Here is a 22,703-nt window from a genome sequence, read left to right on the forward strand (position 1 = left end):
CTTCATAAAATATTTATAGTTGAATATTATTTGGGCCTTCTTAAATTCAGTTCCAGCAACTCTTTTTTTCTGCAGATGAATTTGTGTACTTTGTCTTGTCAGAAAACCAAGGCTAGATAACTGTTGTTTTAGAAGGACTGTCAGAAAGATTAGACCAAATCCATTGTCTGGTGTCTTTTACTCTTTCCGATTACTTTAAATAATGTCAGAGCAAAATAAAGATTTCAAGATAAAAAAGTGTTTCAATTCTAAGGAATTTAAGTTATCTTAGTTATATACAGGTTATAAATCTTAATAAAATATTTTCCTCTGTAAAGAATGAAGTAAGAAATCTTGTAACTTTGTATTTGGCCCAAAGTAGTAATTATTAGTGAGCCACTGAGTGGATTTTCTGTGAGTTTGGTATTCTCACTTTTGTGCTGGAGTGTTTTTGACTCACCCGAGTGAGTTGTGAGCTGGGCATCATACCTAGGCACGGTAGCTCTGGAGCCCTTCCTCTCGACCCCCCCCCCCCCCCCCCCGCCAGGTAAGTCTTCATTGGGAAATGACAATAAAAATGCCTGTCTTCAAAGATGGTTGCAGAGATTAAGTGAGACAGTGTATGTCCAAGTGCTTTGCAAATCACGAAAAGCTCTGCAAGTAGAAGGCTGTACCATGTCTTCTATACTAGTTCTGGTGGCGAGTGGGAGAAGTGTGTCATTCATCAGAACAGCATTTACTGCCATGGTGTGCCATTCCAGTGTGACTAACGAAGCTCAGCATGCGGGAGTGACCACGTGACTCTCTTGCTGCTCTTGTGTAAGCCTCAGTCCAGGAGGTTATGTCTGTCAGGGGAAGACTCCCGAATCTCCTGACTCGTTTGTGCTCTAGGTTAACTTTTCACCACACTGTCATCCTAAGCAGGTGACCAGCGCCACATTTGCCAGTGATGTTATTAATTATTGGTTATGTACCCACAGAATAAATAGAGAGCCTAGGCTGTGGGTTTCTCGTATTCCCTATTTTCTGGAATATCACTGAAACTTCTTTTCTCAGGTACCAGGAGGACTTTGATCCACTTGTGAGAGGGTGTTCCTGTTACTGCTGTAAGAATCATACTCGTGCGTACATCCACCATCTGCTGGTGACCAACGAACTGTTGGCTGGGGTCCTGCTTATGATGCACAACTTTGAGCACTATTTTGGATTTTTCCACTCCATCCGGGAAGCACTAAAAAGCGACAGACTGGCACAGTTGAAAGAGCTCATCTGCAGGCAAGCATCTTGAGACCTGGCATACGCAAGTCTGACTCTTCACACTGAGCCTGTCCCACTGTTGTAATGTGGGAAGAAGGGAACAAGAGATGATCTTAGCTTTAATCATTTATATTTGAGAATAACATCTGCTCAAATAAGGAACGTTTATACCAGACTCTGCCCACATGAGGCAAAAGAGATTTCTTCTAAGGATTTAAGTGACCCCCCACTGATAGAAAAAATTGAACCATGACCTTTAATATTTCAGTGCTAACTCTTATAGTCAATGGAGATTTGTTTAGTCAAAGACAAAAGCTTTAGTTGTGAAGAGACAGCCTTGAAGCAGGGGTGATGAGATTGTGTGGGTTTGCTGAGTTGGATTAGAGCTTGGAAAGAGATGAATGGTCATGAGCAGCATGACTTCTGTAGACACATGGCTGTTGACTGTAAAAGGAACCTGGCTGATTTAAGAGTTTCCTAGTTTTAATCCTTATATTCTCAGGATTGTCTTGGACACTTCTGCTTTCCAATTGCTCACTGCTGCTGTCAGTCAGAAAAGGCTCTTGTGACTTACCCAGACTCGCATCTTCATGGAATATGGGGCTCACTTGATGTTCCTGTGTTCAGTTGGCCTTCATTTGACCACATGACCTGTGTGTGACTTGACTCCCGAGAGCCCATCCAATTGCCTGTTATGAGCTGCAAGTTTGCCTAGACGCTTTCGTCCGGTCGTGCAGATCCATGGTGGTCTGCCCTTCAGGCTCATTAATAGTCTAAGCACATAATAACTATAGCCCCATCACTTGGGGAGATTCATTCACCATGTGTTCACTTGGACGGAGCCCTGGCCTGGCAATTGGAAGACTGGGTTTCAGCTCTACTCAGCTGTGACACCCGGGCAAATCACTTAACCTCTCCGTGCCGATTTCCTCCTGAACAGACAGGGACAGGCATGGTGGGTAGGACTACATGAACTTCCAAGATTCTGTATAGCTGTAATGTGCGGGGGGCGGGGGGCCGGGGCGGATAAAAAACTTTAGTCGTAGCCTCCTTGTGTCCTTGTTTACTGATCACTGTTGGCCTGGTGAAAAATGCAGTGGTGCCAGGAATCAGGCAACAGTAGAGATATTTGAGAGCCTAGAAAGAGGTTTGGCCTGTGAATTTTGAAGTGGTTGGTGAATTAGCACCAGCAGATCCTGAGGCTGGGAAGACCTTCCTGGATCACCTCTGATTCTATGAATTTTTTCTGCTCTCACCAAAGAAGTGACACACATGTTGATAGTGTGACAGGTGATTCTTATTTTCTTTGGGCTTTTCTATGTTTGTCATGTTTTCTGTAAGACTTCATACATAAGTTTTTGTAAAAACAACCAACAGAACCAAAAAAATGCCTTTGTTTTTTTTAGGAGCGTGTAATATATTTGTTTTGCATTCTTAGGCTATGTCTTTCTGTCTGGTCATTTCAGTGGGGATTACTGAACATTGTTTTTAATTATTATGGGGTTGCTATATTTTTATGTGTTAGGTATCTATCTGTTTTTCTTTTCTTGATGGTTTAGGTATGTCCATGACATTCCTATAATCTCTCCTCCACGAATGGCAAGGGTAGTTATGAAAGAGTTTCTGCTCTCAAGGATCTGCTTGCTTTGAAATAAATTGGATTAGATTTGTTCATATGTTTATATTCCTGTTCAACGCTAAATCCATTGTTGGAGGAGTATTAATATCCCAGAATCCATATAAAATTTATGAGTTTTATTTATGTTCAAAACACTGAACAATGTTCTGCTCAACATTGTTCATTTTTATGGGTCTTTTTCTTATTAGCACATTTGAAAAAAAAATGTTTTTTTTCCTTTAATGTAAGCCTATTAAAGTCGATAGCCAATAAACATTTTTAATTAAAAAAATATACTGTCTTGTTTCCTGTAAATAGTAGCGAGTCTATTAAACAAACTATTAAATTTCCATGGTACTAACAATGTTCTCCATTGGAAGAGAATTTTTTCCTACATTTATTTCATCTGTGGTCATTGTTTTAAGTGCACTCACACTAAATGCAGAACCCAAGGAGATTCAGCAATGTACCTGTGTCTCTAAATTATAGAAATAGGGGCCTTAAGGCCATGTTAGCATATAATAAAAATAATAATAACCATAACCTATGGAGAGCATTTTTAATGTACCAGGCACCTTAGTAAACATTTTCCATATAGATCTCATTGACCCTCAGAGCGTGGTTATGAGGTGAGGTGTTGTTATTATTCCTTTGTTAAGCACTGAGTTTCAGGAAGGTTGAGGAGCCTGCCTGAGGGCCTACCAGAACTCCTGGAAGGCTGAGTAGTTTGCCTAAGGGCCTACCACTAGTCAGCTAAACTTTAGCTAGCTGCATCTGCAACTACTAAAACTCTGCAGTTAACCATTGCACTAAATAGCCTCTTGTGACTTGCCCCTGGGTTGAAAGGTGCTAAGAGAAGGGAGGAGAAGATATAAGCACCACGTGACCCTGAGGTGTGGGGTGCTTCTGGAGCTTCACTGCAGCTCTGCCGCCTGGCGCCCACTCCAACAGGGAATGGCTGGCCCTGGCATGTGTAGCCCACAGTTCCCTGCTGGCACCTGTTAGGTGCTCAACATGAGTTGCCATCCCACATCCCCCAGTTTCTCCCACCCCCAGTCTGGGGACTATAATCACACTCTGCGTGGTGGTGAAAGGGTTGAGGTCTGTAGTCAGTTCAAGTGGACTCAGGGAATCAGTGGGAGGTGCCCTAAATGCCTTGAGGGAGCGATACTTTATTATTCTCTGGGAATAAAGGGAAAAGATTCTTCTAAAATATTTTTTGAGCCAAAGACTTGCGTAATTAAAGCATTTTCATAAAAATTTCAAACAAAGACCATCAAAAGGTCAAGATTAGAGTGTAAGCAACTATCTTATCCAGGATTTTTTTTTTTTTTTTCCCTGTCGAGGCAGCTTGGAGCTCACTGAGAAACCACAGAGTTAAATGATTATCCTGTGCCTTCCTGATTAGGAACAGGCTGCTCTCTGCAGTTTGATTAGTCTCGCTCGTAGCTATGGGATTACAGCTTATTAAAACTGACAGTGCTGTGGAGGGCAGGGAGCCGGGAAGGTCAAACTTACATGCTGAGCCAGCCACCAGCAAGGCTCTGCCTTTACCTGAAGGTTTTGTGTAATTGGCATTCATTTTAATATTCTTTTTCATTCCTTTCCCTTTTTTTCAACTTTGAGATCTCATCCTTATTTTACACCTTTTCTCTCCTTCTTTCTCAGGGGAGTCCCTGACTCATGACCACATAACCCAAATAACAGTGGGCAAAAAAGAAAAGCAAGCCCAGCGTAAGCAACATGAATTAGGGTAACCATACGTCCTCATTGTCCCTAATAGCCCTGATTTGTGTCTGTGCACCCAGGCATAATTACCAACAGCACCCTCTTTTACTTTCAAAAATGGCCTAGTTTGGATGACAAATTATATGGTCACCATTATAGTGGTAGAGATGGTCAAGCCAGAGAGCAGGTGCCTCCTCTAAATGGGACAGCTGCTACCCGCCTCTCACCACTTGCTGACGTGGAACCATTGCTGTCTTATCGTCCCATCTCTCAGCGAAGCCCAAAATCTGGATTTTCAGAAACTTAACAATACCCAGGTGTGCCAAGTTTGCAGCCTCAGGTTTAGAATTTGGAGGGAAAGCTTTCTGACATCGTTGGCTTTTGGAATTTTCTCAGTGATTCATCACAACATACAGAAAAAGCACCTCTGGTTTCTAGCTCCTGCAGCTGATTACAGATCCCCACATTAAGAGATCCCCATGCTGTCCCAACTCCATGGCACGATCCCTAGAGAACTCCCAGCACCATTCTAAAGCTGCTCAAAGGGAAGGAATGCATCATCCTCTTCAGCCAATTTTATGGATGAGAATTGCTCGGCCTGGAGAAGGAAGGGCAGCAGTCAGTGGGTTCTTTCCTCTCCAGGAGTTTAAACAGACACATGTTTCTTTCCAGTTAACAACTTTGGCTCTTCAACATCTACCCCTTCCAGGTCAGTGATTTTCCCAGTACTCACTTTCCAATGATCCTTTCTGACTCACAGAACCAGTCGGTACCAGGACATCAGGGCTGCTATTGCACCTTCCAGCATTAAAGGCAATAGTCCTGGCTGACACAGTGAGAGCTCAATTATGGTTTGTCAAGTGAACAGATATTCTTGGAGCAGCTGAGGCCTTCTCTTCGGACTGTAGCCAGCTGAGCACTGGTTAGAAGTGACTCGCACGGCAGTGCGTGGTGGGACCTGGGCTCAATGTCTTGTCAGTGGTGGCTTTATCTCGCCCTATACCAGGCAGGCTCCCAGTGACCTGGCACATTTTTTTTTTCTTCTTTTACCTGGTTCGCTTTCTACCATTAGCATTTCCCAGTGCTGGTCTCAAAGCAATTTCCCCTGCTTTGACAAGAGGAACTCGCAGTGAACTTTTCTTTTGTTCTCATTCCTCACGATGCACTTTGAGACCAGGCTGCAGCTGCCAAAGAGTTCAAACGGCCCCGAGCCTCCGCTGGTACGATTCAGAGGGATTAGCACGTCCTCTCTGCACACTCTCCCTGATGGCTGCCTCCTTCCCTGAACCACTGTCCCCTGCTGTCTACTCCTTTGTCTGAAAAACACATTTTCTCTTATTATCACCTAGTTCCCTGCTTGCTTCGGATGGCTTCAGCTTGCCTTCTAACGAAATCAAGATGTTGCTATTAATGGTCTCTTTCCTAACAGCTTAGAGTCACTTCTTTTTATTTAGTCTTTTCCCTTCCCTCCCAAGCCACATACTCATCTTCGCTTCAAATAAAAATGTCCTAACCCTTTCATAACTACTGCCTTAGAGCTATTACCAATAAGGCACAAGAGGGAGGAGATAAAAGTAAGGGGAGAGAACCCAAAAGGTGAGGTTGGTGAGGGATCCTCTAATAATTGAGAAACAGGGCAAGCATCTTCAGGAGGCTTCTTGAATGAAGAAATCAGGCAAGATTGGCCCTCCAAGCTGAACATGATAAGCCCTGTGGTCTGGTAAAGTTTTCCTCTAGTTTTTTTTTTTTTTTTTTAATTTTATTCATTTATTAATGAGAGACACAGAGAGGGAGAGAAGCAGAGACACAGGCAGAGGAGCCTGATGGGGAACTCGATCCCGGGTCTCCAGGATCACACCTGGGGCTGAAGGAGGCGCTAAACCACTGAGCCACCCGGGCTGCCCTTTCCTCTAGTTTTTATGGGTGGAATGGAAGATGGTTTCCCCTCTGAGGATTTGTCTTCCTTCCAAATAGTTAAAATAATGCTTGGCACCATCCTAGTATCATTTATATTAGTCATAAATCCATTTATAGGTTCTGGTGACCTAATAGGTATAAGAGTTTTTCAAATCATGCCCCCTGAAAAGTAAAAATATTTACCCACATAATCCAGCATTTTGCATTCCCTACTCACTTATTTTTATTTTGGTGTAACAAACTTATATAACATTTCCATCATAATTCCGTTTATCATTTCCCATGCTGAAGAAAATACAAGCTATGCAAATATACTCAGTTCCCCCACATGGTAATTTACACATCAAAAGAGAAAAAAGAAGAGTGACAGAGTATGTTCAATTTTTTCTTTTTTTACCCTCTATCTGATTTTGGTTAGACTCTCCAATTTCATGTTGTTTGAGTAGAAAAGTTGCTTCTAGTCATGTTGAAAAAGTCAATTCAACTTTACTTTTCTACTTGAACATTCAGTTATTACCCCAAATCCCAAGTGTCAAGAATCAGATTTATTCTCTGTCATCAATCACACTGGTTCTCAATTTCGACTTCTTTACCTCTGTCAGTGGCATCTGCCTTCCACTCAACCCAGCTGGAAAACCTATTCCTTGGATGAATGATATAGTTCCTAGAAGGAGTGGGGATGAGATATTTCAGGGGAGAGATCAACAAGACTTGATAACTGGCTCAAAGGCATGATTGATCATAGATTACCACTGTCCTGCCCTCATCTCCTTCTTGTCCTCCCTCACTCCTCTTTCCCTCCTTTATCTTTATCATTCACTGCTACTCGGCTAACCTGTCGTGAGTATTATCTTCCATAGGATACTCTTTGACTCAAAACCTTCAATGGCTCCCCAGTGCCATCCAGGGCATGGGTGGGTTGGCCAATGAATTCCGAGGCCTGTCATAATCTGACCCTCTCCAATCATTGTGGGTTCTCCCAGTTTTATCCAATGGTCTTATCCTAATCATATCATTCTTCAAGGTCCAGCCTGAGAACTAAATCTTCCATAAAAACTTGGTTTTCTGGGGATGCCTGGGTGGCTCAGCGGTTGAGCACCTGCCTTCAGCCCAGGGCGTGATCCTGCAGTCCTGGGATCAAGTCCCACATAGTGCCTGCATGGAGCCTACTTCTCTCTCTGCTGGTGTCTCTGCCTCTCTCTTTCTGTGTCTCTCATGAATGAATAAATAAATAAGATCTTTAAAAACAAAACTTGCTTTTCTGGAATCCTAGACTCAGGATTGAAAGAAGAGGGACTTTTTATTCTGGTTTTCTTTGTTTATCAAAGCACCAACAACCAGTGCTTTGAGGCATTTGGTTTGCTTAGGTCTTTAATACTGTAAGCCTCATCTTTAACCAGACTATCAGCTCTGCGAGGGAAGGATGATTCCTCACAGAGGAATATTTTCCCTGTCTGCGTCCTCACCCCTGCCCTAGCAGCAACAGTTGTGTCCACTGAAATAATTACAGAGGAGTGTGTGACTAGTTTCCTTCCCACTACATACCTGTGGTGTGCCTTCTGCTCCTCTGTCTTAACATATTGCTTGTCTCATTCCTGTTTGCATCACAATTGGTTTAATAATTCCTCTGCTTTATAGCATATTGCCTTCCTTACTGCTCCGGCGGACCTCTGAGATTGATATGCTCTCATTTACAGAGAAGAAACTGACTCAGAGAACTTAAGTGACTTGCTCAAGCATACAAAGCAGGAGACCCAGAATTTGAACTAGGGACTATGACTCTGAAGCCCAGCATTTTCTCATTTCACTCCCTGACCTCCCTAATTAGTGTTTTTCTTATATAGAGCTTCTGCTCTACTTCAGGAACAAAGGCCAGAGATAGATGAAGCCCTATGCCAAACAAAACTTCCTCCTGCGATAGATCACCTCTCCTGGTTGTCCTCTGGGCTACCCCTAGAGGTATTCCAGAACTGGTAAGTCAGGATGACTTAGTAACTGTTTTCTTTTCCCTTTTTTTGTTCCCAGAAATTTGCAGCTGCATTTTAATGGTGAGAGGGCTGAGGAATGACCCAGAGATCATAATTTTGTTTTGGTCAAAGACTCATACATTTACATATAAATGAAAAGCAAAAAGGCATGTAAATTGTAGAAAGGGGGAAAAATTAGCTTAGCCTTTCTCCTCAGAAAGAGACTTCTTTGATGACACAGAAAATATAATTTTAGAACCTGAAGGAATGTTACAGATCGTCTATTCAACTCCCTCATTTTACAGAGGTGGAGCCCAGGCCCAGACAGAGAGTATGACTAACCCAAAGTCCAATAGGACATGAAAAGCAAGACTTCCTTTCTCAGCCCCAGCCCTTCTCCCTGTCCCTACCTTTTGGTCTGCTTGGATGTGGCCTCTGTATTCTACAGCTCCTTCATCATTTACAAGGTGCTTAATTAAGATGGTTAATTTTATATGTTGACTGGGCTAAGAGATGCCCAGAAAGTTAGTAACACATTATTTCTGGCCATGTCTGTAAGGGTATTTCGGGGAAAAAATTAGCATTGGAGTCAGTAGACTGACTAAAGAAAATGCTATCACCAGTTCAGTGGGCTTCATCCAATCTGTCAAGGGCCTGAATAAAACCAAAAGGTGGAGGAAGGGTGAATTTGCTCTTTTACTAGTTCTGGGATATCTATCTTTGATGGATCAAAACTCCTGGTTCGCACGTCTTCAGACTTGGATTAGAACTTTTACCATTGTCTCCCCTGGTCCTCAGCTTCTCTGGGCCTCCAGCTTGCAGATGACAGATCAGATCTTGAGACTTCTTGGTTCCTAGAATTGTATGAGCCAATTCCTATAATAAATCTCTCCTATCTCTCTATCTATCATCTATCTATTTATCATCTCCCAATGGCTCTACTTCTCTGGACAGCCCTAACTAATATTATTTCACCACTCAGGTATTGGCTATAGCCTTCTTAGTTGCTGAGATAATAGTGATTCTTGAATATAGAGGTGGTTAGGGTGACTGGGGACACTGGTAGCACAGAAATGCACAAAGAGTGGATGGAGCAAAAAGCAGGACGGAATTTATTCTCTCTCCTAGGGAGGAGAGGGGCCAGACATCTAGAGAAATGCAGGTCCCCAAGTTTCTGTATGGCTAGGCCTTTTAAGGGTTTTTAAAGGATGTGAGAGGGTTTTAGCTGTGCCCATGCGGGAGAGTATCGGAAGGGGGTTGACTCTTGGCCAGGTAGAGCTGGAGATGGCAGGTTTTTCAAGGGGCTTTGTCTGGGACTTATTCAAGATGTGAGTTGTGGTCAAAATAGAGAAGAATATATTTTGTAGTTGTGGTCTCTTCTCTGAGAATGTAGGGTCCCGTGACCTAGAAAAACAAAGAGTTAGGGACATTGCAGACATCTATGAATTTTGTCTGTCAGCTTGGTTGGAGGGTGGGGGTACTTTAGAGTAGATTCCTTTCTGAGGTTATTGTGTTTGTAGATGTATTTTTTTTTAATTTTTATTTATTTATGATAGTCACAGAGAGAGAAAGAGAGAGAGGCAGAGACATAGGCAGAGGGAGAAGCAGGCTCCATGCACCGGGAGCCTGATGTGGGATTCGATCCCGGGTCTCCAGGATCGCGCCCTGGGCCAAAGGCAGGCGCCAAACCGCTGCGCCACCCAGGGATCCCTGTAGATGCATTTTTAAAAGACTTCATTGACCTCCTTTTGACTGTGGACATCATGGAAGTTGGCAAAGTTGTCTCCAACCCTTTCCAAAGTATGATGTCATTTATAATCCCCTTTGCCCCTCCCATAATTATAAAGAGCCCACCAATTTTTGTGGGTTGCTGGTTTGTCTTAGGAGAGGGGAAGGAGGGAACAGTGGTGCTCCTCTTCCAGGGCCCCATCTGCTGGGGCCTTGTATCTAGTCAAGAAAAAGTTATCCACTTCCAAATAAGTGTCAGGCACTCTTGACACTTAGGATTCAATGACAAACATCCTACCCACAGAGAGCACCAGCCTTCTTGGAACTTTCAGACCAGGAGCAAACTCCAAAATTACATGTATTCTACAGAATTAGAAAGTTTACTTTGCTCATATAATCTAAATCATATCCCAACTACAGAAGATTATAAAACTGTCCTCAGAGATGAGAAAATGTGGGAAATCACTAGATGACAATATTGGTAGATAAAATCAAAATGTTAGAAATTTTTATGGTTCATCATCAAAGGAACATAACTATGTGCCAATCAGTGAGCTGAATTTGCCTCTGAGCTGGTGGCTGGGTCACTCATACTAATTCAGTCTGCATTGTATTCTTAGTAAAGCTCCCAACAAATCCATAATCCCTCAAAAAAAGTATAATTATCCCCATTTTATATTTGAGGAGACAGGATGAAACAATCAAATAACTGCTTAAAATTACTTTGATTTCAGGAATATCTGGTTCTGAAGCCTATGCTATTATTTCTACCCTCACCTCCTCTTCACTCACTGGTGCTTGGGCCCAGGTAAGCCGCTGCAAAGGGTATAAAGATAATATAACCTGCCCACTCTTAATAAACATGTTTCAGGGCACCTGGCTGTCTCAGTCAGTGGAACGTGTGACTCTTGGTCTTCGGTGTGAGTTTGAGTCCCACACTGGATGTAGAGATTACTTGAAAATAAAGTCTTTAAACAAACAAACAAACATGTTTCTATGGAGCCATGTCACTGATTTTTTTCTAACGAATTTTTGAAAAAAGTAATTTAGTCTTGATGTCTAAGAAGATAATCATGGGGAAAGAGACCTTTTCTAATGACCCTGCGATTACTTAAAACCTTTTTGGAACAACATCTGGAAATTGAGTTTGGGAAAGGAGTTCAGACCAGAAAGCATTATCAGTGGCTATTTATAATGAAAACACTGTATACATGCTTTAAATTTTAGAAAATAACAAAAGGTCATTTAAGTCCATGTTTCATGAGAAGGTCAAGTTAAATAATTCTGGTCATGATTTTTTTTAAAGGGTGTGGGTAGGTTACTGCAAAGTAATGTACTGCTGGTTTTTTTGTGTGATGTTGAAGTCCATAACAAGATCCTAGCCACGTAGCCGCATTTGGAGGTTAAGAAAGCACAAAAAGCTGCCATTTCATAGCATTAACCTGTTTAGGTGATATTTGTTGATGAATGACCTATTCATTCTACAAACATGTATTGCTTGCTCATATATCCCACATTTGCAACATGTTGGAGATTCAAAGGTGAAAATGTCAGGGTTTTTGCTTTTGAAAACACAGCTTAGTGGAGAAAATAAACGCTTCATTGCAAAACAGCACAGCAATCACTTTGCTGGTGGGATATACAAAGCACCATGGTATGAAAGTGTGAAAGTTTTTCTCACCATGTTTCTTGAACCAAAATAAGAACATGTAGTTTGTGAATCTACTTATGGGGGCCGTAGGGAGCACCCTTTACTTGTAGAGTTTTGCCAAGGGAAGAATATTCCAGGCCACTAATAAAGTGGTCTGAGAATTCCTCCCAGATTTGCCTGTGTTTTCTCCCCAGTGCCCTGTTGCCTCTGATTATCATTCTGTTATTCATCACAGACTCACTCAACCAAAATTTGCTGACTGACTAGTCAGGCAGTGTAAGTGATACAAAAGAAAGGAGCATTGCCTTTTTTTGATAAGACAAAAACCCAGAACCTCCAAAGTTTAGCACCAGAGGAAGGTGATGCTCCATGAGGGGGTGGTTAGCTGATGCTAGTAGTTCCGGTATCCTCCCTCCGAGATTTAACTTCCTCTGGAGGTTTCAGGCTGTCTCCTTCCTGTGAGCTTCTCCCAGAGAAACACTCTGGCTCATGCTGGATTTGAAACATTTGTTTCCTTCCCAGAAAGCCTTTGAAATTTCATTTTTTTCACATAACCGAGCAGATTTAGAACCACAATCTTTTTTTCCCTTCAGCACCGGGGATGCTGCAGGGTGGCAGAGGGAACATAGGGGAGATACTGCCAACAATTGGCTTCGAAGCCAGGGAAGGTGTTCCAGCCAATGTTATATCATTCCTGGAGTCAGAAGTGATTGATGTATTAAAAGCTGATTCTATCTCCATTATCTCCTTTGCAGTGGGTTCGGTAAACAAGACCCTCTCCATTCCTTGACAGTTAAACAGCAAACTGCTGCCATTTTCTTAGTGGTAGCCAATCCGCTCATGGCCAGTCTTGTGTTTCCTATTCTTATCCCTTCCCCTTACTCCCATCTGGATTATTTTGAAGCAGATCTCAGACATTTTATCATTTCATGCATAAATATTTCAGTATGTATCTTTAAAATATAAGGACTCTTTTTAAAAATGCAAACACAGTACTATTATTTCACTTAAAAAATGAATAATACAAAAAAATGAATAATACCTTACTATAACCAAATACCCAGATGGTATTAAAGTTTCCTCCATCTTCTCATAATTTGTTTTACAGTTGTTTTGTTTGAATTAGCATCCACACAGCTATTGAATGGTGCTTGAAATGTGGCTGCTCAGAATTGTGATAAGCAAGCGTAAAATATACAAGAGAGCTAGAAATAACACATAAAAAGATATTAAATATTAATAATTTTGCATTGATAATATGTGTCAATAATAATACTTTTATATATTGGGCTAATTAGAATATAGTATGAAAATTAATTTCACCTATTTATTTTTACATTTTATATGTGGCTAGTAGAAAATTTTAAATTACCCATGTAGCTTACGTCCTATTTCTATTGGTTAGTGCTGATCTAGAGGCTTGATCAGTTTCAGGATTGATTGATTGATTTATTTATTTATTTATTTATTTATTTATTTATGTATGTTTGGCAAGACGATTTCATAGATGGCAGTGTGTTCTTCCATGGGGAGGCACATAATGGTTGGTTCACTTTTTGTGCTGCTAAAGATCGATCGGGAGTCCCAGTGTTACAGCCTGATCCACCTGTGTCTAATACTCCATTAGCTTCCCACCTAATGGTTTGAGCAGCCACTAGTGATCAATCCCCAGATCCACTCTTTCATTATAGGGTGTTATGGACTAAATGTTTGTGTTTTCCTCCAAATTCTTGTTAAACCCCAACCCCAATGTGATCGATAGTATGGAGGTGGGGTCTTTGGGAGATAATTAGAGTTAAATGAGATCACAATAGAGTCCTCATGAGGGGGTTAGGGTCCTTAGAAGAAAAAACCAGAAAACTAGCTCTCTCTCTCCACCCTGTGAGGATACAGCAAGAAAGTGGCCATCTACTTCCTGGTGAGAGGAAGAAGGCTCTCACCAGGCCCTGAATCTGCTGGCACCACCAGCCTCCAGAGCTGTGAGAAATCAGTGCTTGCTGCTCAAGCCACCCAGACTATGATATTCTGGTATGGCAGCCTGAGTCGACAGTCTGTTGTTCTTTTTGCCTTTTTATATTAAAAAAAAAAAACTTCCCTTCATCAAAGATTTGGTTATAGTGAAGTTCAAATTATACAGGATGAATGATTCTTTCCTATGTTTACCAGTTGTCAAAGAATGGGTTGGTTTTTTGGCATCTTCTAAAAGTGTCCAAAGAGGATTTGAAAAAAATTGTTTTAAATATTATAATTAACTCATGAATTTTAATCATTTACTGTTTTAAAAACTATTCCAGTTATCTTTTTTGATGCTCAAATTGTTTCCACTTTGGCCAGTGGAGGGACCATCCTATAGGCTTCTGGGTCTTTCTGACTCAACCTCAATCTTTTTAAAGTTTTTTCTTTCTGGTATACTAAGATGTTCCAGGGTCACATTTTAGATTTCCTGCCCCCAAACAGGAATTGATTATTTTCCAAAGAAGCTCTGATTCCTTTTATTGGAAAGTGCTTTTTTAGTGGCTATAATCTGGGTTCTAAGAGTATTTATTGCTAAACTTATGGTCATTGCTTCTAAGTTCTTTAGTGGGAAGAGAAAAGAAATACACATTTTTTAAAGGAGAAAATACAGTGATTTCACATTCAAATTTAGATTATGGAGTTTTTATAGAACTTTCATATTTTATATTTATCTCTTTACACTAAAAACTTAGGTCCTGATGACATCAGTCTAAATACTTATTTTGCCTCATCCACACACATACATATGGAATAGTGTCAGAATAACAACTTCAGCATTATTACTGACAAACTGATATCTCACAACAATTTAAAAATTATCTATAATTCTTCAGGCTCTTGGAGAGGTATACATGTCTTAGAGAGGTATAGTCAAATTTAATTTTTAGAATTTGCTTATTATTGTGAATATTTAATCCAGATAAGGGTATTTTTTTTTGTCTTTCAGCACTTTAAATATTCCATTCCATTCTCTTGTTGCTTGCCTAGTTTCTTTCTTTTTTTTTCTTTTTTTTTTTTAAGATTGTGTTTACTTATTCATGAGAGACACACACACACAGAGAGAGAGAGAGAGAGAGGCAGAGAGACACAGGCAGAGAGAGAAGCAGGCTCCATGCAGGGAGCCCGGTGTGGGACTCCATCCTGGGTCTCCAGGATCACGCCCTGAGCTGAAGGCGGCACTAAGCCGCTGGGCCACCAGGGCTGCCCAAGAACACCTTCTTAAATAGAGTCTGTGCCTTGCAGCTCTTTCAGCTATCATCCAGTTCTTACACTGGAATTCTATTGATACGGCAGTAAGGTGTGTGGGAGGGGAAACATTCTAAAATTTTATCATTAAATCTCAGTGTTTTATTGGGGCTTGAGATGACTTTAGATGTCCTTGAGATGACTTTCAGAATGCTTCTTAGTGTTTTTACTCCCTGTCTCCCTGCTCCTTGCCCATTAGATGACACAAGAAAGCTAGAGAAGGATTTTGGTTTAATTCCCATAAGGTGATTAATTCCCATAAGGTGATTAATTCCCATAAGGTGATATAAGACTCCAGTAAAAAGTCTTCCTCTGTAATATAGACCTTTGCTGTGAAGAACACTCTGGACATATTTCAAAATGGTTATATTACCCTCCACTGCAAGAGATATGAAGAGATTTTTTTTTGGTTATCATGAAAAGCTGGTGTGGGGCCTCCCAGCACTATGGCCCCTTGGAGTCTCTCATTCTCACACTAGTTCATACTCAGCCTCCAGCAATATTTTTAAATCACCATTTAAGAGTTCCTATCAGTTTATGGCTCTAGAAGCTTCTGCCCCAGGTTAGCTGATATCAGAAAACCGTCCTTTTCTGGATTTGCTTGTATTGCCAGGTTTCTAGGTAGTGCATTGCCCAGAGACCTCAATTCTCTAATAGGTTCAAGAAAAGTTGCTGATTTTCAGTTTGTTCAGATTTTTTTCTTGTTGTAACTATGGCAGTAATGTCTACTAAGCTTTTTACATGCTGGAGTTAAAATTCTAAGTCCTTACACATTTAATATATTTGGGATCATTCTTTGTTTTGACTTGTATACTGATATTTTTAAAACCTTTGAACTTTGATTTATCATAAGAAGGTTCCCATGTTATGAAAATTCTGTATAAACATTATCTAAAATATTTTCTTAATCCCTACATGTGCTCTGGACCAATGCTGTCCAGTAGAACTTTTTGTGATGATGGAAATGTTCTCATGTGTGCTGTTTATAGAATGACCACTAGCCACAGGTGGTTACTGAGTACTGAAAATGTGTCTAGTGCAACTGAAGAACAGAATTTTTAATTTTACTTAATTTTATTTAATTTAAATTTAAATAGCCATATATGGCCAGTGGCTACTGTATTAGCTAGCACAACTCTTGACACACTAGCTTTCCTTCAGAGTTTCTTTAAAAACCTTGAACTCAAAAAAAAAAAAAAAAAAAGCTTGAACTCACAAGTGTTTTTTTCCCCCTTCTGGGACCTTCACTTATGTTCATTGCTTTACATGGAACAATCTTCCCCAGACTCATTTCACTGAAAACTTATTTCTATCCTAGAGACTTCTCTATGTATTGCTTCCTCAGATTGGCCTTCCTTGACCCCTCAATCTATAGAAGGTTGGTTTCCTATATTATTCTTGCTCATAAAAGCCTCCTTACCTCCTTAATAATATTTACTCTAACTGATAATTATATATTCATGTGTATGCATCTTTATTTAATGTCTGTTTCTCCTGCTAAGTTAGCAGCTCCATGAAGACAGCACACTTGTATCATTCATCATTATGTCTCTGGGGCCCAGAACAACTCCTGTCACATTAGAACTTCAATCAAAGGCAAAACAGTGAGTGGGGTTCTGTTTGTGTAACTACCAGGGCAACATAACAAGAACCAACTCTTTTATTTATTCTCCTTGTTTTTGTTTTCTTTGACAAGAATTAAAACATACATTATGATTTCAACCGCCATGATGTTGCTTATGATTAGACACAATTAAAACAAAAAATTTAAAAACTTTGAAATTTCTCCTACATTTCCCCAGGGTAAAGTCTGGTAAAGGTTTGAGGGCGATGGTGTGGGTGGAGAGGTAGGTGGGATGGAGTTATCAGGCACACTTTTGCTTTCTTCTTCATTAAAAGGATTTATTCCTCCCGGTTTTCCATCTTTGTTCTAGAATTGTCACTGAATTCTTTCTTTCTTACTAACATATCTCACAGCTGTTCTTTCTTGTGTCTAAACCATCATTTATTTTCTTGATAACTTGATAAAGCTATTTTCCTCCTTCTTTCCTATTTCTACTCTACAAGAACAATTTGCCTTATCTCATGGCAATTTGGCTCCTATTCTTCACCTCTCTGCAAATTTTGAGCAAGCTTTGCCCTTCTCTCCATTCTTCTCTATTTCAGTCTTCTAGACAGCTTTATAATATTTTAATATTATAATATTTTCTTTATAATATTTTCAAAAGTTAAATAAGTCATCTAAGAAGAGCATCACATTGTTATCTCTAAGCACTCCTACTTCTTCAGCCTTTTCTTGATCCCCGAATACGTGGGGACAGGGCAATTCTTGATTTAAAAAACTGTGTTCCTTGTTATGATTGAGCACTAGGTGTTGCATGTAAGTGATGAACCACTGAATTCTACTCCTGAAACCAATATTGCACTGTAAATTACCTAACTACAATTTAAACAAAAATTTGAAAAAAGAAAAAAATACCCTCAGTGTTCAATGTTCCTTGCTCAAAATCCTCTTTCAAGAATGCAAGCTGGTGTAGCCACTATGGAAAACGGTATTCGGGTTCCTCAAAAAGTTGAAAATAGAGCTACCCTATGACCCAGCAATTGTACTACTAGGGATTTATCCAAAAGATACAAATGTAGTGATCCGATGTGGGGGCACCTGCACCCCCAATGTTTATAGAAGCAATGTCCACAATAGCCAAACTATGGAAAGAGCCCAGATGTCCATTGACAGGTGAATGAATAAAGAAGATTTCATATATATAATGGACTACTACTCAGCCATCGTAAATAATGAAATCTTGCCATTTGCAATGACATGGACAGAACAAGAGAATATTATGCCAAGTAAAATAAGTCAATCAGAGAAAGACAATTACATTATCTCACTCATATGTGAAATTTAAGAAACAAAACAGGATCGCAGGGGAAGAGAGGACAAAATAAAATAAGACAAACTCCTCTGATTTGAGAGAGAGGGAGACAAACCATAAGAGACTCTTAATCATAGGAAACAAACTGAGGGTCACTGGAGGTAGGGGGATGGGGTAACTGAGTTATGAACCTTTAGGAGGGCATGTGATATAATGAATACTGGATATTATATAAGACTGATGAATCACTGACCTCTCCCCTGGAACCAGAACCAATAATATATTATATGTTAATAATTGAATTTAAATAAAATTTAAAAAATTCTCCCTCAAGACAGTTTATTTCTACTCAGTTTCAACTCAAAATATCATCCTTGATATTTTCAGGCAAGATACCTATGATTAAACACAAGTAATAAATATTCTTTTATAGATAGAGCACACATTCTAATCTAAATTTTCTTACACATGATTTTCCCCCCAATAACTCTGTAAAGTCAACAGAACAGAGATCATTACCCTCATTTTACTCCTCCAGAAACTGAGGCATGGAAAGATTTACTCTAGAGTTTGTCAGCAGAAGAATATGGACTTTGATTGAAGTTTATAGAAGCAGGTCATTTAGGAAATGGAAATCCCCAGTTGTGAGTGGTTACAGAGATAGCCAGTTGCCTCTAGAAGTGCTTTCTTCCCCCTTGCTCCATTTGGACTTCTCTGGAGGCAATGGTAGGTGAGTTTGCCAGGTACCAACAAAGGCTTGCTCCATTGAAGGAACAGAAAGTATTTCAGTTCAACAAAAACAGAGCCTGGGATAAAAGCCCAGAGGGCTTACACACATCCTAGAAGGAAGTAGGAAAGCAAGGAAGGGAAAAGGACAGGAACAAAGTAGGAGGGGAAAGAGATTAAGTGACAGAGGTGGAAAAAGGTGTGAAATAATTTGCCCCTAATTGGTCTTTATGAAAATTTGATATATGAAAATTCCTACTTGAAAATGAGATAAATAAAGAGGTAATTATTTGCATTACAAATTAACTCTTCACTTCTAAAGAGTATTTACCACAGGTGTGATTCTGTGATGTGAGACTTTAGAAAGGAATCTGACTTGGGGGAGGGAGGAGATTTAAACAATAAAATCCTGATTATATAATATAATGGGAAATAATCCACAGATAAAGGGGGAGACATCTAAAGAAAGAGGTGGTTGTACAGGGTGCTCTCTGCAGAGCTCGGGTTTTTAAAAGGTACATGAACAAAAGACAGAGAGAGGGGATTATAGATAAGCTTGAACACAAAAGACTATCAATGCACCTTCAAGAACAAAATAAAGGAGGCTAAAGTCAGGAATAAACCGAGCTTTATAAAAAGTGCTAAAGACTGCTATAAGGATGTAAAAGCTTTGCTTAGACTTGGGAGAACAAACGTGGGGCAACTTGCTCTTTGAATAAGTGAGATGATACAACGTTAACAGAAGTTAGGTAGTTCTTATGAATTTTTAAAAAAAGGTTTTATTTATTTATTCATGAGAGACACACAGAGAGAGGCAGAGACACAGGCAGAGGGAGAAGCAGGCTCCATGACAGGAGCGTGATGTGGGACTCCATCCCAGATCCCCAGGATCATGCCCTGAGCCAAAGGCAGACGCAACCCCCGAGCCACTCAGGCGTCTCAGTTCCTATGGTTTTGTTTTATTTATTTTGCTTCTGTCTTTTCTAAGGTGCAGAAAGACAGAGGAAATTGGTTTTTCTTAGATAGTATGGAAGGAGTGTATTGATACTAGCCCCCCTGGGCAAGGAATGGACATTCCCAGGGTCTGGGCATCAAAGACGGAAGAAGACATGGGGAGATTTGGGAGAAAGGTGGGGGAGAAGACATAGGAGAGGGACAAAGCCACAAGGACGGTAATCTGTCCCTTCCCTCTTCCACAATCTGCTCAGATCTTGAGTAAATTCCACTAAAACTTACTAATTGCTTAGTGTTAAGTGGATTTCTTATGGAAAAAGAAGATTGAACTCAGCTTGGCTCCCAGGGGGACGTGGGGAAAATGAAAACCAGCCTTCAGATGCTGGGGCCAGAGGAAAGGGACAGCACGATATACTGCCTTCAATGTTGAAAGGAAGGTGCCATGAGAATTGAAGTCCCACATGGGTGAGAAAGTAAGAAAACAGGGAACCTCTCTAAGTGGGTTTAAGTTTCTAGTGCTAGAGGAATTAAATGCCAGGAAATTGAAATCATGTGCAACGCAGAGGGCTTCTCGGCCTCTCTTAGTAATCTATTGCTAATTACAGCTAATGGCAGAAGTGCCTGAAGGCTGAAGGCTTTTCTCAAAGGGGAACAGGTTAGGTTCTACCAAATATGGATCCGGAAGCTCTGACATCCATTCTACTGCAAATGATTAGTATAAGCTTAAGCCAATCATGGTATTCCATTCCCTTTGCCAGGATGAATTTTGGCATACAACAGTGACTTACTCTTGGTTCATAAGACACAAGCAGAAGTCTCCTAGGGGGTACTAGGCAAAGAAATGACATGAAGAAGAGCAGAGTAGTTCTGCTGCTGGTGGACATCGTTGTATGGGATAGGACTCCTGGAACTACCCCATCATTACCTCGGACTAATAGAGGTACAGGGTGAGGAGCCAGCTTGAGCACAAAGCCAGTACAAGTTTCCCCTGGTATCTAACAGTGGAGTTATTCCTATGATGTCTTTTGTAAGCCAAAGTGGAGTAAAGTGAAGAAGTAATGACCATTAATTTGTATGGAAACATTTTGAGCATTCCCTAACCCAGGAAATAAACTCTCAGGCCCTTTCTGATACTTTAGGACACATCTTGCTAACAGATGCAGGAAATAAATCAACATAAAGCACAGATGCTTACAGACACAGTTCAAAGCTCTGAGAGCTTGATGCTGAGATGCTGTATGGAGTTCCCCGGGGAAGGAGCTTGGTGAAGCCATGCTGGCTGCCCTAAGTGGGTGCAGCGTCTGTAATGGCTGGCTGCAGCACAAACTCTGAATGCTATTTTTGCTTTTCACCCTTTTTTGTGAAAGAGAAAATCCTCTTTGGATTTCTTTGGTTAGCAAAAATAGGGACTAATGTAGGTCTTTGTGAGAGCAAAGTGGCATAACTTGACATTTAAAAAAGTGAGGGATACCTGTACTCCAAGATGAGCAGAGAGGTGAGCTAAAAAGAGCATAAATCCACGATGACATTGACAAGTCACTGAATCTGCCAACCTGAAGCTCATACTACCTACAGTGTTCTTCATAAGTGGTAATAGTAAACTTTCTCCTTATGACAATTTGAGGTAGGGTGTTTTGCTGTTTGGGACAAGGAAATCCAACTGATACAATGATATATATATTGAATTCAAAACATTTTACATATATTTTCTTTTTTTTTAAGATTTTATTTATTTATTTATTCATGAGAGACACAGAGAGAGAGAGAGAGAGAGAGAGAGAGGCAGAGACACAGGCCGAGGGAGAAGCAGGCTCCATGCAGGGAGCCTGATGTGGAACTCAATCCCAGGACCCCAAGATCACACCCTGGGCCAAAGGCAGACACTAAACCGCTGAGCCACCCAGGGATCCCCCATATAGTTTCATAGCTCCCTTGATATACAACTAACTTGGGGCTTGAATTCAACAAAACATTATGATATTTTCATAGCCCCCTTGATGTACAACTAACTTGGGGCTAGGCAACAATGGCAAGTGTACTTGTGGATGGCTGAAAGAATGGTGCTAACCTGTGCATATCCTACAAACATTGCTTGCTCTGAGGATTCAAACCTCGATGTCTTATCAATAACTTGACAACATTCCCTTTGATATCTTCTTCCATGAAGATAATTCAAATCTCAATCTAGTATAAGGCAGAAAATAGCGTCACAATTCAAAGTGACTTTGCAAGCTGGAATGCTAGGATAAAACCAACAAGTTGAATAGATGACAAATACAAGGTCCGGCACTGGCTCCAAAAATCTAGGACACATCTTAAGACACAGGAGTTCAAGATGAGTGAGACTTGGTTTAGTAGAACTTTAATAGAAGACATCTGGGAAATTCAGGTGAGTATGGATTGTGGATGCTATTGTCTGCTGCCCAGATTCCTCTTTCAAAACTAAGGCACAATTCCCCCAGCTGTGGGTGTATTGGTGGCTAACGGCCAAGTGCTCTCAGCTAAGTCCCTCTCTAGGCATGGTCCTCAGCTGAGGAGAGTCATGCCCTTCACTCCCCCGGTTGGGCCTCTTCCTTGGAGATAGCCGCTTTTCAGACTTGATCAATATGGGTGTATAAAGGCCTGGTCCATGTACCTAAAGGTGGGAAAAGTCCGAAAGGCCATCTTAGATCCAGAGAACCCTGTATGATCTGCTAACGCCTTTGTTACAGTTGAATCAGAGTGACTCGGTTCATATGACCTGGGGAACTCTATGGTACAGGAAATATCATGGAGAGGAGAAATGCCCTGTAGATTTTATGGTAAGCCTCAATAGGAAAACCCAAAGAGACCCCTAGGATTCAGAAGTGAGGCAAGCTACCTATAGCGGGGAGCTATATACCTTTTGAAAACAAGCTCCGTGTATGCTACTGGTTCTTGGCAGAATCAGAGAAACTGACCACCTGATACCAAGTGTCCATGCAGCCGGAACTGCCCATCATAACTTCTGTCAGACCCCCAACAACGATCAGAAGGAAAGAAGGTTGTACATCTGGGATCAG

The 22,703-nt window shown here is 40.7% G+C and overlaps 1 protein-coding gene across 5 annotated transcripts in view; it reads left to right on the top strand.

The window, feature by feature from the left end:
* QTRT2 (queuine tRNA-ribosyltransferase accessory subunit 2) overlaps positions 1–22,703 on the top strand; it is a 144,406-nt gene that overhangs the window by 21,505 nt on the left and 100,198 nt on the right. For 2 of the 5 annotated variants that reach the window (XM_035710110.2, XM_035710109.2), the window contains exons 10-11: positions 1,036–1,254; positions 10,929–11,083. In XM_035710110.2, the coding sequence (XP_035566003.1) occupies positions 1,036–1,254; positions 10,929–10,944 (235 nt within the window). In that variant the 3' untranslated portion in view covers positions 10,945–11,083. Of the gene's footprint in view, positions 1–1,035; positions 3,147–10,928; positions 11,084–22,703 lie in introns of those variants that run through there. The other 3 variants (XM_025477239.3, XM_025477242.3, XR_004811744.2) reach the window with 2 other exon arrangements.

Source organism: Canis lupus, chromosome 33 (genome assembly GCF_003254725.2).
Source record: "Canis lupus dingo isolate Sandy chromosome 33, ASM325472v2, whole genome shotgun sequence".
Taxonomy (NCBI): Eukaryota; Metazoa; Chordata; class Mammalia; order Carnivora; family Canidae; genus Canis; species Canis lupus.